Source organism: Helicoverpa armigera, chromosome 29, assembly GCF_030705265.1.
Source record: "Helicoverpa armigera isolate CAAS_96S chromosome 29, ASM3070526v1, whole genome shotgun sequence".
NCBI lineage: Eukaryota > Metazoa > Arthropoda > Insecta > Lepidoptera > Noctuidae > Helicoverpa > Helicoverpa armigera.
The window spans coordinates 1,834,177-1,852,494 of NC_087148.1; the positions used below are offsets into that span (position 1 = coordinate 1,834,177).

Consider the following 18,318-nt stretch of genomic DNA (forward strand, 5'->3'; position numbering starts at 1 on the left):
AACTATTTTTATGTTTAAGTTTTTGATCTCACTTTATATTCGTTATATAGTTTTATAAGCTTCTGATTGTCCACTTCTTACATTACAAAGTAAACATTATCTGACCTAGAGAAAAACTCAATTGTATAAACTGTCATGTGATCACAACGTAGGTCCCCAAGATACAGGCAGCGCCTAGTTTGGGGACCACAGAACCTATGAAAATGTCTCCAATAGAGAAGTTACAGCGAACATTTGTAATAATTTACTTTAATTTTATAAACGTGACTCATTAATGTAACTGTGGATCAATAAACTTTATTATTATTATCTTGTATGTCTCTACCAGACCTCGGGACTATAGAGTCCCGGATTTTTGGGAGGCGAACGTGGGGCCGAAGCCAACACGCTGAAGCCCTTTTGAGACAACTTTAATGAAATGGTGATACAAAACCGACGATTATCCCTGTATACACTATAGAAATGTACCCAAGGACAATCCCCGGTTCTGTGCTAAACTATTGCTAACTATGGATGAAAACTACTTGGGCTATTGTGATGGGATGCTAATGGACTAGGAATGGGGAAACTACGGGAACTATGGCACCTGCCGATAACAATGTAATAAATACACGTAAAAATGGCAGGTGGAGACTCGCCAACTCACTTACTGGGCCCCCGGGAATCAGTCACTGAAAAGCAACAAGAGGGCAACAGGTATTATTATTATAAATGTATGTCTCTTCCAGACCTCGGGACTACAGAGTCCCGGATTTTTGGGAGGCGAACGTGGGGCCGAAGCCAACACGCTGAAGCCTTTTTGAGACAACTTTAATGACATGGTGACACAAAACCGACGATTATCCCTGTATACACTATAGAAATGTACCCAAGGACAATCCCCGGTTCTGGGTTAAACTATTGCTAACTATGGATGAAAACTACTTGGGCTATTGTGATGGGATGCTAATGGACTAGGAATGGGGAAACTACGGGAACTATGGCACCTGCCGATAACAATGTAATAAATACACGTAAAAATGGCAGGTGGAGACTCGCCAACTCACTTACTGGGCCCCCGGGAGTCAGTCGCTAAATCGCAACAAGGGGGCAACAGGTACATGAGCGGCTGAGAAGGGTGAGGATACCTCGGCGGACTTTAAACGCAGATCACGCGCTCCCTGTGGGTCCAGCATCACCGGCCCACTCGCCACTTACCACGAGGCACCTACCCTCCGAGCAGGACTAACCTTGCTCTAGCGACTCCACTCTGACCGGCCGATGAAGGCAAGCCAAGAGGTGGGAGACCTATCCCCCATCATGCTTCACTCCGGCAAGCCGGAGATGGGGGACAGTATACTCTCCCTGGAGCACTCGGATATATAGCCCCGCGGGGTCGCTACTCCCCGTCATCCGCCTCAGATGCCCTGCGGGGCTTATTATTATTATTATTATTTGTTATGTTCGGAAGGTAGGTTAAATTGGTGGGTCTTGGCTGTTGTTTGAATGTCTTTGGCAAGCGTTATGGGTAGCCAGAAGCTGGATAGTCATACGAAGGGGCAAAAGGATGACGAGGTGGGGGTGGTCAGATATTTGAGGTGGTGGTATCAGTGTGTATTAAAATAATTAATTAGCTGCTTCTGGTTGGATGGGAGCCGACCTCAACATGGTTGGGAAAAAGCTAGACTTAACGAAGGATAACATTCGTGAGGATGTATGTGTATGTATTACTCCTTGGCTGAACGGATTTTGATGAAATTTAGCAGGCCTAAAGCTTATGTATCACAGTAGCACATAGGCTATATATTATATAGCATATTTATCCGAGTCTGAGAACTAGTTCTTTTAGGACATGAAACCGTGAATGGACGCTAACCTTCTATTTTGATAGCCTTTTTAAACATGTCATCCTTCAGGTAATCCATACAGCTTTCCTTCGCCCAACCTTTCTTTCCGCTTATCTATCCACATGAATTCATGCTTTAAAGCTAAAGCTTTTTAATAATCAGACATACTTACAGACAAAATAGCATCGTTGATTGTATTCGTAAAACAGAAGAATATCGTCCCGATCATACTCAGCACGAACGTTGTAGATATTAACAGTAATACTGGAACAAAGAAATTAATATATTAAATAATATGTCCATCACCTACATAAAGTCAGAATGCAGGTAATTCCATTTCTGCGGGTTGTTCGAAAGAGGTACCGCGGCCCTAGCACATAAGAAGGCCTACGACGGAACACGACGGCTTTTAGTCAGTAAGAGTCTGACACTCCCTCACCGCTGCTAACCCACAGCGGGAGGGGTCATTTGATGATTTTTTACGTCGTTAAAAAAAAAAAAAGGTAATTCCATATGTCCATAGATATTTCATCATCTTGAACATAGGGCTTTTATCATCCCAGTGTTGGGCTGCAGCCTCCTCTCACACAGAGAAGGATTGAGCGTTGATCCCCACATGCGAGAGATGCGGGTTGCTGATTTTAGACTTTATAGTCCTAGGTTTCTTCGATTTTTTTTCTTTCATCCTTTAATCAGCCATTGGTGTCTAAGACGTACATAGAAATTACGTAAGTAACTACTCGTAGTTAAGAGGTTGCTTGGGCCTAGGCCACCACGAATCATCATCATCAGTACTAATTGTACCCCGTGGTTTCACCCACATCTTAGGAGAATCACAGTTAAAAAGGAGTCTATGACCTTTCTCAGATATTAAACTATCTGAGTACCAAATGTCATTTCATAGATCCTCGGGTCGTGGGGTTCGAATGCCCACACCCTATTTCAAGATCTATCTAGGCGGCTGGTTGACGCTTCTCGTGACCAGAAGGCTGGCTATTATCTCGAACAAAGGATCAGCATAGCCATCCAACGAGGTAATGCTGCCAGCCTTTTGGGTACGATCCCAGTTGACAGCGATGGGGATGAATTATTTCGTTTTAGTTATAGTGTTTTTCTTTTGTTTTGCTTTAGCATAAAAGTGTTGCAGATAGCATTTATATTATTAGGTACCTACTAGGAACTAAAGATTATTTCCGTGTTGGTCGAACTATTTGTTTTGAGTGTGACTCATACCGTGGAATAACAGCTCAGCTAGTGGATTTTAAAAACCCAAATTAACTGGTATTTAAGCTGTCTTAAAAAATGGGGTAAGACTTTGGACTTGACTTTTAATAGTTATGAAGGCGAAAAACACACAAACAAGAGCTTTAATTGTTATCGACTTACCTATTCATATTAATTTATTTGCATTCCATAATGTGTGTTATGATGGTATACAAGGCTTAAAGCTTCAGTACAATTATGGACCCATATAGACAGCAACATAGTTAAAAAAAACAGTAATGAAAAAAATGATATACTTCGTATATCTATTAACAATACCACATCTTACTAAATCTATTTACTTATACATATCTAAGTATACTAATATTATAAAGCTGAAGAGTTTGTTTGTTTGTTTGAACGCGCTAATCTCAGGAACTACTGGTCCGATTTAAAAAATTATTTCAGTGTTAGATAGCCCATTTATCGAGGAAGGCTATAGGGTACTTTTTATCCGGGTTCGTGCAGAGGTTTCCACGGGATGTGGGTGAAACCGCTGGCAGAAGCTAGTACCTAATAAAGAGCAAACATTTTTTGTTTGTTGCTATCCTAAAGGCTCCGAAACTTGGAAAATTCTTTCACTGTTGAAAAGTTACACTATGCTTGACTAAGCTATATTTTATCCCAGTACGAGAAAAATCACACCAGGATGCGAGTGAAAATGCGGAAAAATCGCTGGTTGTTAGTAAAAAGCTGACGAATTTGTTTATTTGCTTGAAGGTTACTAAATATTAACCAGCTTTTATTAGGTAACTAATTCAGTCATCTTCCAAGGATCGTAGCGTCATGAAATTATCGACATGTAGTTCTGTAGACTGTAGACTGTACAATAATATGGTACTGTTGAACTGATCTGATGATGGAGCCGGAAGATATGAACTGGAACTTCATGATGGAACATCTTATCATAGCTGTGTTTCTACAAATGATAATGATTCTAATGTTCATTTCTTCTCCATGAGACCCACTCTTTGGGACCGTGCAATTAGCTTGAAATTTCAAAAGCCCTCTCATAGCCCTATTTGAAATAAATTTTTACTTTTACTTATCATTTTGTTATATAGTTACCTACTTTAGAACCCGGAACAGTATTCAAAAAATTATAATCTAGTGTCCAAAGAGCAAGTCGGACTAAAGTTTCATACAAATCATATTATTTACACATATTCTGACCTTCAGCATTTCAGCTGATAAAAAATAGTCGTACGATATTGTTTTTATAAGTTATTATAATTACCCAGACTAAGGGGTATCAGGTTGCCCGGGTAACAGGGTTGAGGAGGTCAGATAGCCAGTCGCTCCTTGTAAAACACTGGTATTCAGCGTCCGGTTAGACTGGCAGCCGACCCCAATATAATTGGGAAAATACTAGGTAGATAATTATTGTTTGTAAGTAATATTGTTTAATTTTGTTATTATTTAACGGCGCTTGTTACGATTATTTTACTTGCAACAGTTTTTATCAGCGCTAAGAAAACTCATATACCTACCGTTGGATCCAATATTGTATCTATAGACATGTTGTTTTCATTACTAGAGATTGGGATTTGATATTACTTGTATGGAGTTCATGATATAATTATATCTAAAGTATAACTTTAAATTAGCGGAAATTAGTATTCATCAAAACTAATAACATAATGGAGAGGAAACATTATATTATTTGTTTGTACATTAAAGGCTCCGAAGCTACCGGACCGATTCGAAAAATTATTTCACTGTTTAAAAGCTGTAGGTACTATCCTCGAGTAATATCTAAATATATCAAAATTAATGCCACTTTTCGTTGTAATTTTATCCAAACCAAATATTTAGGCTTTGTTTGGACTATTTAGTAGATGATTTATGTGAAGTTTGCACAAAATCGGTCGAGTGGTTCTTCATTTATACGTAGCAATGTTGGTACGGATCGCTAATCCCTACTAATATTATAAATGCGAAAGTAACTCTGTCTGTCTGTTACGCTTTCACGTCTAAGCCACTGAACTGATTTTAATAAAATTTGGTACAAAGATAGAGCTGACCTTGAGAAAGAACATGGGATAGTTTTTCTCCCTGGACTTTGAAGAATTCTCTTGGAAACGCGATAAAACCGAACTCTACGCGGGCGGACGCCGAAGCTTTATAATTTATTAAAGGTAATAATTTATCCGAGAACGTGAAAGAAGTCTCTCAAAACGCGTGTAAAACTTCATGAAACCACAAATATTGACATTATTATGTTTTTGATAGTTAAGCATTACAAAAATAAAGTAATTGGAGTTTATTGACATCGCTTCGTCACGTGGTATGTCAAAGATCATGTTTAGCATAAGCAAACGCAGTTTATTTAGGGCTGTCTTAATTTCACTGGATATGAGGAACTCAAATATCTAAAAAAAATATTTTCTTGAAAATAAAAGTAAGTACGTAGTTGAGTTTATGCTACATCTCTCTGTCTTATTTCATCTCAAGTCTCAAACGGTACAGCCGTTTAGCGAGATTTATTTACATAATGGGAGAGTTCCTTTCGCATTTACCTAATTATAAACTAATATAATAAAAAAGAATCATTTTTTGTTTGTTTGTAAAGGCTCGGAGACTACTGAACCGATCTGTTGTTGTTGTCAAGGTATTCCCGAATAGTTAAGGCTATATTTTATCGGCTTACGGGCAGTAGTTCCCACGGGACGCAGGTGGAACCGCGGGAAAACGGCTAGTTTACAATAAAAATGAATTGGCGAAATAAGTGAAGATGGCAACCCTAATTAAATATTGTTCTGCATATACTTAGCTCGGATTACACAGTAACCTAATTCCTTTGTTTGTCAACATTATGCATGATTAAATAAATCACCGTTAATTTACAATCGGTCAGGATTACCCTAATAAATCCTTATTATTTTTACTAATTATAGCAATCACGGGGAACAAGTTATTGGCCGCACATGGATAAAGAGTACCTTGCCTTATTTATTCTGATAGATCAGCTTAAGAATATGTTATTGCCAAGATACATCAGTGACAATATAAGTTTGTTACGCTTTTACGGTTAAACGGATGAATCAATTAAGATGTTATGTCTTATGGAGATACTTTTCACCAAGGAGACGGTTTTTTCCCTAAGGAAGCAGTTACTTAAGTGCGAAAACCTTTAGAAAATTCCACCCTGATCGGTTCAGTCGTCTTACAGTAGATACACGTTCAACAAAACAATTATAGACAAGCACATCTAAGCTTTCCTCATAAAACTCTATATTTATGAAAACCACATAAATATCTATTGAGTTAGTTCAAGTAGTGAAGTTCAGTGAATCATTCTAAAGCCTAAAAAGAGATGTAACTATATCTATCTCTATTTCTCTTCTCCCACGTTTCATCAGAGTTGTTCGAACGGAATTTGAACCTCCCAATCTGCTATAGTTAACTCTAACTACTATGCTATCTTACGTTTGCATATAATTAACTTGTACTTAGAAATCATTGCTTATCTACATTATTATTTATTACTAGCGGTTTTACCCGCGTCCCGTGCGAACTTTTTTTCGCACCCGGATAAAAAGTAGCTTTAGCTTTTCATAAATAAATGGGTTACCCGCGTCCCGTGCGAACTTTTTCATGTACCCAGATAAAAAGTAGCTTTAGCTTTTCATAAATAAATGGGTTATCTAATGCTGAAAGATTTTGTTAAATCCAACTGTTCTGGAGATGAGCAAGTTCAAGAAAACAAACAAACTTTCGACTCTTATATGAATATAATGTAGATATAGGTTATTAGACATCTTACTGCAAGCGAATATAAGTATGTACAAGACTTAAACAAAACAGAAAGCTTTTGTGACCATAAAATGCTGTCATAAAAACCAACTTAATAAAACAGGCAATGAATTTTGATAGGTCCTGAAATTATAACTGTCATAATCTTTCTGATTATTTATGCTTCTCCTATTTCCTACTAATATTATAAACGAGAACAGTCGGTATGAATGTTACTCTTTCACGCTAAAACTATTGGATGGATTTTGATGAAACTTAGCAGGTAACAGGGTGTGCCAATTTGCGTGTGAATAGTGCTGAAACGTCGGGAAATCCCTTGTATATTCCTCATATTAGGTTCATTATAATAAAGAGTATATCATAATTATTGTACCTAGAACTTTATCATTAAAAGCTTGAAAACTCATCATCATCCTCCGAGCCTTTTTCCCAACTATGTTGGGGTCGGCTTCCAGTCTAACCGGAATCAGCTGAGTACCAGTGCTTTACATGAAGCGACTGCCTATCTGACCTCCTCAACTGAGCTTGAAAACTATTATATTTTTTTTTTTTTTTTGTAAAGACTGTCTATGAAGTTTCTTGCCGGTTCTTCTTCACAAGACCAACGTTTTGGAACCGTGCAACTAGTTTGACGTTTCGAAACAGCTTTCATAGGCCTAATTGAAATAAAACAAAATACTTTAAGTAAGACACTCGTACTTGAAAGGTTGGTGCTTTAAAACCACGACATTATTACTTAGTATTTGATTGTCGTAGGTTATGTTTTATAAATGTTTTTTAATGATCTTAATTGTTTTAGGTACTTGAAATATGACTTGCTTATTACCTACCACCATCTGCCTCGCATATTTTCTCATTGTGTATCTTTCTGACAGTGAAATAATTTTTCAAATCGTTTCAGTGATTTTGAAGCCGGGTATAAACTAACAAAAAATGGTTCATCATCATCATCATCATCATCATCTCAGCGTACCTTCTAAAGGTATCTAAAGGAATCTCAGCACCTTATAAAGGTCCCCGGAAGATGCTGGATGCAGGTCGCCTCCAACAGGTATCTGTGGAGATCTAAGGGGGAGGCCTATGTTCAGCAGTGGACGTCCTATGCCTGAGATGATGATGAACAAAAAATGGTTACTCTTTAATATTTGTTAGATTAATTTGATGCCTAAGAAACATTTTAATGTTACTTTGTATAATTGTATCGCCAATAAGGACACTAAGACCTAATAATAATATCGTACACTTGCTGGCAATAAATTAGGGTCAAATATAACTACTTATGGTTCACTTAGATATGTTATACTGACTGATACCCGATGTTTCTCGTGTTATGGTCGCTTCCAATATTTAATCTATCTATTGAGTTGATAACTGAAGATAGAATTTTGACTTTAGTCACATACAGGGTATGTCGTTCACAATCACATTAAATCCTATCACATATACTTTATGATATTCTATGGCGAATTGTAAAAAAAATAACCTAATCCATCCAGTGGTTTGGCCACAGGAGTCATTTTTCGTTTTCATAATTTACAACTTCACGTGTAAAGCAGAGATAAAGTTAGGAGTATCGAATGTTTTGATCAGTTGACAGCTGTCAGTTTTCAAAGGAGAATTTCAGTTGTTTGTAATGACTGCCTTTTACATGGTTTCTAATTTTCGCACATTTTTATTCTATTTACTTTGTTTGAAAAATTCATTTTTTTACGTATATTCTTTTTTCTTTGTGTTAATCAACATGTATTAACCAGTATGTTAACTCATTTCATTTAATGTGATTGTGAACGACACACCCGATATGATACAAGTATCTAATGTCAAATTCCTATATTTAATAAGCAAGACAATAGATTAGAATATTGGTAATGTTAATAGTTTTGGACCTATTTGATTGGTTGAATCTAGTTTTCTCAATATTCCAATAATTTTCTTGGGTTTACAGGCAATTTTTGATCGACTTCGAAAAGAGGAGGTTCTCAGTTTGACCAGTAAGTTTCTGTGCGACTATCTCACGTTTGACTGAAGCGATTTTGATGCGATTTTCAGCTGAGTATTATAGTTATACGGACCTTAAACTTTCAATGGTTTATGTTTGGATAGAAACACAGTTAAAAATAAGAAACTCTTTCTGTTTCAAATTGGTTAGAAAATCGGTAAGTTAACTGCTAAGGAACCCAAAACCTTTGACATTTTACACCACAAAACTTAACATCTATTAAAACTGACCCAATTTTCACAACCCCAATTATAAACTAAAAACAAAAGCATACTTACAACAATAATACTTCTTTTCCGGCTGTTTTCCCCAACATAGAACCGACCACTGGCTTTTCACCCCCCCACAAGTAAACTGACTCCTACCACATCCCGCACAGCCGTGCAAATTCGTCAAAATTGTATCCTCTCTTATCAAAATCTTCCCTACCCCATTACTTGGAGTAATAATCACCATTTTTTCATCACCATTCTCTTTAGGCAGCATAGGAGTCGAAGACATCGTTTTATCTAAATTATTGTGTTCCATTTTTCGCGATTAATTTTAGTACATTATTTTTAATAGGGAGGCGTGTGTTCGCGGCGGAGGCTAGAGAGCTACTGGCGATAAAAGGGTCAAACAGTTAGGTTATCAATGTGTAAACTTTACTTATTTTTTGTAACGATTTAAATGGGTTATCTGTGCGCGGGAGTTTTTGTACAGATTTTTGTAAGTAACTTAATTTTAGCTAAGTATTTAATGTTGATTTGACATGTGTTTTTCTTTGGGGATTTTGCTGAAAAAGTTAGGTGTAAGAAAATTTCTGTTTAAGTACGCAAATGTTGTTGCTGTGTTTGTCGCAAGCTCTTGGCGAGAGGAGTCTGGGTTTGATTTTCAGGTCTTTTGTCTTGAAAGGATAGTGTTTTTACAAAGTTTCTGTATTTTAAGGCAGTAATAATCATCCACTGTTATCAAGACAATATTGTGCTAACGAAGAGTTTGTTCCGGTGGTGTCGGATTGCCGTCCCATCGAGCTATGAGAGTGATGGAATAGAGAGTGCACCTGTGTCTGCACTCTTGTACTTTATCTCTTGAGCTATACTCCATAAATATTTATATGTGTGTAATATTATATTATGGAGAGCGAGATTCCGTTATAATTGTTCGCGAACAAGGTTTGCAATTCCGTTGACATTTTAGAAATGTTCGCACGCAATTTGTTACTGTTTGCTACAGCGAGTAGACCAGAAGATGGATTTTAACATTTTGATTTTGTCTTAGTGATCTCTTCCAAACTAACTTAGGATGGGTTGTCCCACACTGAAAAAAATGCACCTTAGTTTACGTTTCTTTTCTATGGAGTATGGCAAGCGCAGCTTAGGACGTCCACCAATAAGGTAGACAGACGACCTTATAAAGGTCGCCGGAAGACGCTGGATGCAGGTCGCCTCGAACAGGTATCTGTGGAGATCTAAGGGGGAGGCCTATGTTCAGCAGTGGACGTCCTATGGATGAGATGATGATGATGATGGCTAAAGCATTTTTTCTTCATGTTTATTATATGAAATAGTGAACATATTTTATTAAATGATGCCTTAACGTCAAAATATCCACAAGATAATTCCATTGTTTTGTCAGTTTGCATGTTAATTAAAATTTTTTGGGACAATGAGATAAATGTAAATAACAAATAAAATACGCGTTTGTTATGACCTTTCGGTGACGAATAGATAAGTCTATTCATGAAATCGGACCATGGTTGTTAATAGAAAAAATACACAGATTTGGGTCGTTATTTCAGGTAATGTAATTGCGTTAGATGTTGTTTATTTATTTATCTATTTATTAATATCCATCTATTTCAGGCATGAATTCCCATATCGACATATACAATACTAGCCGTTTTCTCGCGGTTTCACCCGCGTCCCGTGTGAGCTACTGCTCGCACCGGGATAAAATATAGCATATGTTACTCGGAAAGAGCTTTCCAGTAGTGATAGTATTTTTCAAATCGGTTCAGTAGTTTCAAAGCCTTTAGGGTACAAACAAATAAACAAAATGTTTCCTTTTTACTATATTAGAATCTAATAATTAGATAGATAACTACTTATGGATTTGAAAACTTAAAGTTACATTTGAAGGCACTTGCCTAAACTGGAATCAACCCAGGTTGATTTTTTGTCCACTTCATCTTCCTAGCAAAAACACAGAAGTAGTGAAGGCGTTTTGGGCTGCCTTTTGAAAATGTTGGCGTCCAAAAAGTAAAACTGAAAGTTTGAAAAAACGAACCTGTTGGTAGATTTAACTCGTACTTGTCTAGATTCACACTTGAGACGTTTCTTAACTTGAAGAATCATTGATCTAGGTGCATTTCTAGATATTAGTGGTTAGAACCGACTGACAGGATGTAACAATTTAGCCTAGTGCATTGCAATAGACCAATGCGTGGCTGTGGTCATTAGGGCATTGACCGCTACTTGAGTTTGTAATACCGTCTCGGCTGATTGTCAGCCAAAACGGCTCATCATCTGCCTAGCCTTTTCCCAACTATGTTGGGGTCGGCTTCCAGTCTAACTGGAAGCAGATAAGTACCAGTATTTTACAAGAAGCGACTGCCTATCGGAACTCCACAACCCGGTTCGCCGGGCAACCCAATACCCATTGGTAAGACTGGTTGTAAGACTTACTGGCTTCTGACTACCCGTAACGACTGCCAAAGATGTTCAAATAAAAGTTGGGATCTACAGTTTATCGTGCTTTCCGAAAACATGAATCCTGACCGATCCTGCAACCCAAATTTGTGTGTTTTAGATACTTTTGAAAAGCAGGCTGGAGTTTAGAACTTGGTGATGCTACACCCCCGTGCCTGGGAGGGCACGTGTTGCCGGCGTCCCCGAATGCTACTCAGTAGCAGTCGTTGTTACAATTCCACGTCATAGGCCGTCAGGCGGATTTGAGAAAACACTGACACTAGGGCTTGTTAGGTGATTACCTAAACCTGCAGCTCACTCGATAAGGAGACTGCAGTGCCCTTGGGAATTTCTATAAAGTCCCTCGTAGTGAAGTTATCTAAGCTATTTAAAAGTAACATTTGTGCCAAATTTCACGGTTTTAGACCTAGCGGTAACCTTAGTTGTTCGGTAACCAATATCATGCCCAGTTCCTTTAAACAATAGATGATTTATTTTGCTTTGAATAATAAATAAATAGTTTCTATTGTTTCTATGTGGCTTTACATAAAATATTTTCGATTTCTTTTAAATAATATTAATATAACCGCGATAAAATCCGTAGTTTTATTTAAAAAGTAGCTTCTCCCTTCTCAGGTCATCTGGGTACCTAAGTTAGTAGTCAGCAGTTTTAGTGTGAAAAAGTCGTGGTGGCCTAGTGGGCAAAGAATTAACCTCTCGAGTATGAGGGCGTGGGTTCGATTCCAGGTCAGGCAAGTACCAATGCAACTTTTCTAAGTTTGTATGTACTTTCTAAGTATATCTTAGACACCAATGACTGTGTTTCGGATGGCACGTTAAACTGTAGGTCCCGGCTGTCATTGAACATCCTTGGCAGTCGTTACGGGTAGTCAGAAGCCAGTAAGTCTGACACCAGTCTAACCAAGGGGTATCGGGTTGCCCAGGTAACTGGGTTGAGGAGGTCAGATAGGCAGTCGCTTCTTGTAAAGCACTGGTACTTAGCTGAATCCGGTTAGACTGGAAGCCGACCCCAACATAGTTTGGGAAAAGGCTCGGAGGATGATGAGTTTTAGTGTGAAAGCCAACAGACAGGCAGAGTTTTATTTATATTTACTAGATTACTAATGACTATCTCTTTTACACGCTTTTTATTAGCTTCACCTGTATGTTTGTATGTTTGTAGGTTTGTAACCGACTTCTTTGGGCGCGATTTTGACCCACTTTAAACGGCCAGATTTCGTTCAAACTTTGTAGATTTATTGAGGACCGATGACAATACACTAATTTGATAAAATTATTCCATTTTTAACCGACTTCCCAAAAAGGAGGAGGTTACACATACACATCGATTACTCCCAGGTTTATAGACCGATTTACGTGATTCTTTTTTTGTTCGACTCGGAATAGATGCCAGTTGGTCCCATAGTCATCAGGTCAGGATCTGATGATGGAAACCCTGAGAAATCGAGGGCAACCTTCAAAAGTTGTAGGCATACATAGGGTAAAAACTTGACACTCAGGTGTACGCCTAAAAGCACTATTCAACTGTGAAGATTTGGAGCTGACCTGATGATGGAGACCAGAGAGGGTCGAGGGAACTCGACAACTGAATATGTAAACTACCTCGTGTTCGGGCTTAAATTATTTGTATTGACAAGACCTTTGCAACAGTGAAGGTTTGGAGCTGACCTGATGATGGAGACCAGAGAAAGTCGAGGGAACTCGACAACTGAATATGTAAACTACCTCGTGTTTGGGCTTAAATTATTCGTATTGACAAGACCTATGCAACAGTGAAGGTTTGGAGCTGACCTGATGATGGAGACCAGAGAAAGTCGAGGGAACTCGACAACTGAATATGTAAACTACCTCGTGTTTGGGCTTAAATTATTCGTATTGACAAGACCTATGCAACAGTGAAGGTTTGGAGCTGACCTGATGATGGAGACCAGAGAAAGTCGAGGGAACTCGACAACTGAATTTGTAAAATACTTCGTTTGGACTTATATTCTTTGTATTGATAAGAACTTCCCACTTGTATGGATAGTGACAACTATTCGTATCACTGTAAAGCTTTAAATAAATAACCTTTACGAAAAAATTAAACCGACTTCCCAAAACACTAAAAAGCAAAAAACTAATTTTAGGTGCATCGGCCTAGAAGTCAGTGGCAAAATTAACTTAGTAACATCCATTAGACACCGACTTCTAGGCTTTTCAATTTGCAAAATATGATTTTTGTTAATTTATATAATTTTCATCTATAGTCGATAAGGTAAGAAAATTAATTAAAATTTTCTAGAATTTTTTTCTACAGTCGATAAGGCAGGACTCGATGATAATTTTCATTTCCAATAATTATCTTTAGCCGTTTTCTCTAATATTGACAAATTTTTGTATACTAAAGAGAATTTTAATTCTACAAAACAAATAATAGTTTTAAAACAAACTAAAAAGTAGAAAATAAATAATAGTTTAAAAAAACTAAAAAACACGCTTTTTATAGAAAAACGAACTAAAAAATAGAAAATAATTTTTAATGAATTTAAATTAAGAAAACAGTGTTAAAAATAGTGTGAATACAAAAAAAAAATATTTAAAAAAAGCGTGGGGTGCTTTTTAAGATATTATCGAAATGAAGATCACTGTACTCATATCTGTCAAAAATATTTATAACTATAAATAATAAATAAAATATTTGTAACTATTGACACCATGCACCCCACGCTTTTTTTTTAATATATTTTTTTTTGTATTCACACTATTTTTAACACTGTTTTCTTAATTTAAATTCATTAAAAATTATTTTCTATTTTTTAGTTCGTTTTTCTATATTTCCAGCAGTTTCACCCACGTCCCGTGGGAACTACTGACCGAACTGGGTTAAAATATAGCCTATATTACTCAGAAAGAATGTCGTTTTCCAACAGCGAAAGAATTTTTGAAATCGATTCAATCTTTTCGAAGCCACAAACATACAAAATGTTCCCTCTTCATTACTTATATCAGTTTAGAAGCATAGATTATTTATTAACTCTTATAATTTCAACATACTAGTTTATAATAACAATTCTATCTTGTTTACACATAAGTAGCGAGCGCCCTGACATCGACTGAGAGAGGGGCTACTTCCGAAGTGTTATCTAATCATTTGTCGGTTCGTCCGTCATTCATTCATCGGATGATTATGTTCACGCTGTGTTTTAAAAGGGTACAAAACTTCTGTAGATTTTAATTTGTTTGTTTAGGGCTTTTTGACGACGTCAAAAATCATCAAATGACCCCTGTCGCTGTGGGTTAGCAGCGGTGAGGGAGTGACAGACTCTTACTGACTAAAAACCGTCGTGTTCAGTCGTAGGCCTTTTATGTACCAGGGCCGCGGTAACTCTTTCGAATGATCCCGTAGCCCCGGCAGACCTTGGCCCTGTTGGGACCCATTGATGTTTGTTTAGGGCTTACAGGGCTGTAGAATGCGTTTTGAGGTACCTATACCCGGTAGTTTTTCGGATTAAAATTCTTTTTTGGTCTTTATGTATGTTCAAAAGGAATTATGTGCGTCTCTTTCTTTAGCTTTAGTTACATAGTAACTAAAGCTAACTAGCAAGCGCAGCGTAGGACGTCCAACAACGAGGTGGACAGACGACCTTATAAAGGTCGCCGGAAGACGCTGGATGCAGGTCGCCTCCAACAGGTATCTGTGGAGATCAAAGGGGGAGGCCTATGTTCAGCAGTGGACGTCCTATGGCTGAGATGATGATGATGATGATGATGATGACTATGTAACTAATGAACAAAATAGTTCAAAATGGTTCATGAGATACCTACAGCCTTCATTGTCATTGTCTTTATATCATTGTCATTCTTGTATATCATTAGGATGGTGACAGACGGACGGACGGACGGACAGACAGAGGAGCGAAAACACCCTTTGGGTACGGAACCCTAAAAATTATACTTAGGTAGGTACTCAGTTCAATATTATAATTAGTTAGCAACCATTGGAAAAAATCTTCAGTTTTGTTTTCAATGAGTGATGGCAAATAATCAGTTCTACGTGATAACTACTTACAAGGACTGACTTAGCTTAATAAGCGGATATGACGATACAAATTTACTGGACCTTGTAAAAATTACACCGCTATTAATGGTTAAGTATGAGAAATAAGCACTTATGCAATATGTCTCACTATTTTGAGACGATTTAAAAATAATATTGTAACTGTCTTTTATTTGGCAGTCGTTATGGGTAGTCAGAAGCCAGAAAGTCTGACAATCAGTCTTACCAAGGAGTTTAGTTGCCCGGGTTACCCGGGCAACCCAATACCCCTTGGTTTGACTGGTGTCAGACTTACTGGCTTGACTACCCGTAACGACCTGAAGGTCAAATACGTCTGATATAAGAACATGTGGTCTATTATTAGTGAGTAGTTCTTACTAACTTACGTATTAACTATTGTGTATTTCTTATGTCGTGTTTGTGTACTTGAAGTTGTTAATTTTTGGGGTTCCGTGAAGTTTCATCGGATGTACTTAGAAGAGCTCTCATCCTCTACCTATACTCCATTTGAGTAAGTACTTAACTGAAGAAAACCAATCTTGATAGGACTTTTACATACTCGTAAATACATAGTAAACAAATGAACTGCTGCATAGGCCCAAATATAACTTCTTAGAACAGTTGTTTTAAGAAAAGGGCCTCAAAACGTTACGAAAATCAGACTTTAAAGTTGTCGGTAAAAATGGGCCTGAAATGGGTCTGTAAAAAGAGATTCAATTCAGTTATTCTTCTTATTTTATTGACAAAATGTTTTGCCACATTTTCTTTTTAAGCTGATCTCTTCAGTAAAAAGTTATATCAAGTTTGGCTATCTTTTATTTTTCTAAGACTTACCTATGTTCATTGATTGTTAAAGCCGTGTAAATCCATTAATAGATAACTGTTTAATTGTTCAGATCCCTAAACACGAAATTGCGACTCGCTCTTGGCCGCTTTTTTTAAACTGAGACGTAATTCTTCTATGATGACGCGGACAAAACCAATACTCTTAACTTAAGTATTAATAATATGACATAATGAATGAAAAACTTAAACGTTTAGGTAATCATTTTAAGATGATTTTATATTGTAACCTCGCGAATTTTTGAAATTCAGAGATGCTTGTTAAGGCCTTTTTTTATTATTTTTTAACTACGTCAAAAATCATCAAATGCCCCCTCCCGCTGTAGGTTAGCAGCGGTGAGGGAGTGTCAGACTCTTACTGACTAAAAACCGTCGTGTTCCGTCGTAGGCCTTTTATGTACCAGCGCCGCGGTATCTCTTTCAAACAACCCGCAGCCCCGGCAGACCTAGGCCCTACAGGGCCCCGCTGGGGTGCTTGTTAAGTTCTCTAAATAGTTTTACAGGGAGTAGCATAAACTGTTTCCGCGGGAACTATTTACTACATAGGTATCGATAAAATAAAGCCTGCCTTTATACGTAAATATAAAAATATATTATCCTCATATGTGTACCTACTGAATAATAATAATAACCTCCAAGGCCGATTTCAACCACGGCGGCTGTTCTAATATAAGGAGATTAGTCAGGACATATTATAGTGCACGTACATTTGCTTGGACACAGGTGCACTCTCTATTCTTTCACTCTCATAGCGCGATAGGACGACAATCCGACACCACCGGGGAGAGATCTGGGGCCCGATTCTCCTAATTTTACTTAAGCGACATACGATTCACATTCGACGGAGATCCAATCACGACTCAATTACGATTGATGCGTATGTGGCATTTGAAATAAACGGTTTTTATCCTTTTCTGTCATTCAATAATGAATCATTTTGTCTGCAAATGATTTACGATTGCAATATGATTGTAGAGCAAACTACCGTATAGACCGAAATCACCAAAATAATTCACTAATTGGTCCTTTATTAATAGCAGAATGCCCGATATGGTTAAAACTGCTATTGCGATCATATTGCGATTCAATTTCTATTCGATTTTGACATTTTATTAACTTAGGAGAATCGGGCCCCAGGCCAATGTAATGTAAATGCAGCTTTAACAATCACGTGCTTAAGTTTAACGTTCTGAAATCATACTTACCTATACCTACTTTTTGGTTTCACTTACTACGAATAACTAATTAGTATTTACGTGGTATTTTCGCTTACTTATTATTAACAGAGGTCGTAACATAGGACAATAATAAAGGAAGCTAGAAAAACAATGTTTTTGTTAATTTTTTTGACAGTTCACGTGTCACCACGTGAGTTTAGAAATAGAAGTTTGCAACGCAAAATGATGTCCTGACGACATATGTTTTTTGCTCTAGTTTGTTCCCTTAATCATCTGCCTAGCCTTTTCCCAACTATGTTGGGGTTGGCTTCCAGTGTAACCAGATGCAGCGTACCAGTGTGCCACAAGGAGCGACAACCTATCTGAACTATTCAACCTAGTTACCCGGGCAACCCAATACCCCTTGGTAAGACTGGTTGTCAGACTTACAGGCTTCTGAACATTTGTGCACCTATCACTGCCTAGCTAGAGCAACTTTTTTTTCATAGATTAAAGCAAAATAAACAAACATCCATTTGTAAATGAACTATTAGTTAAGACGTAAGGTGTAAATAATTAATTTAAGGAAGATTTTAATTAACTCGTAAACGTGATTTTTTTTTAAAGGTTTCTAAGGATATGTCATTCGTAGGCCCAAATTTGTATAATGCCTAGGTTCGGCATTGGACGACAATTGGCTGATATGATGATGATGAAAAGGGGCATATCATAACATTTCAACCATAGT

The 18,318-nt window shown here is 37.4% G+C and overlaps 1 protein-coding gene across 1 annotated transcript in view; it reads right to left on the minus strand.

Annotated features, from left to right (window-relative positions):
- The window catches only part of LOC110378521 (scavenger receptor class B member 1), a 29,908-nt gene extending 20,444 nt beyond the window's left edge, over window positions 1-9,464 (minus strand). The window contains exons 1-2 of the mRNA XM_064042633.1: window positions 9,123-9,464; window positions 1,999-2,090 (exon numbers count right to left, since the gene is read on the minus strand). Coding sequence (XP_063898703.1) covers window positions 1,999-2,090; window positions 9,123-9,372 — 342 coding nt within the window. The 5' untranslated portion in view covers window positions 9,373-9,464. The remainder of the gene's footprint in view (window positions 1-1,998; window positions 2,091-9,122) is intronic.
- Window positions 9,465-18,318: the final 8,854 nt, after the last annotated feature.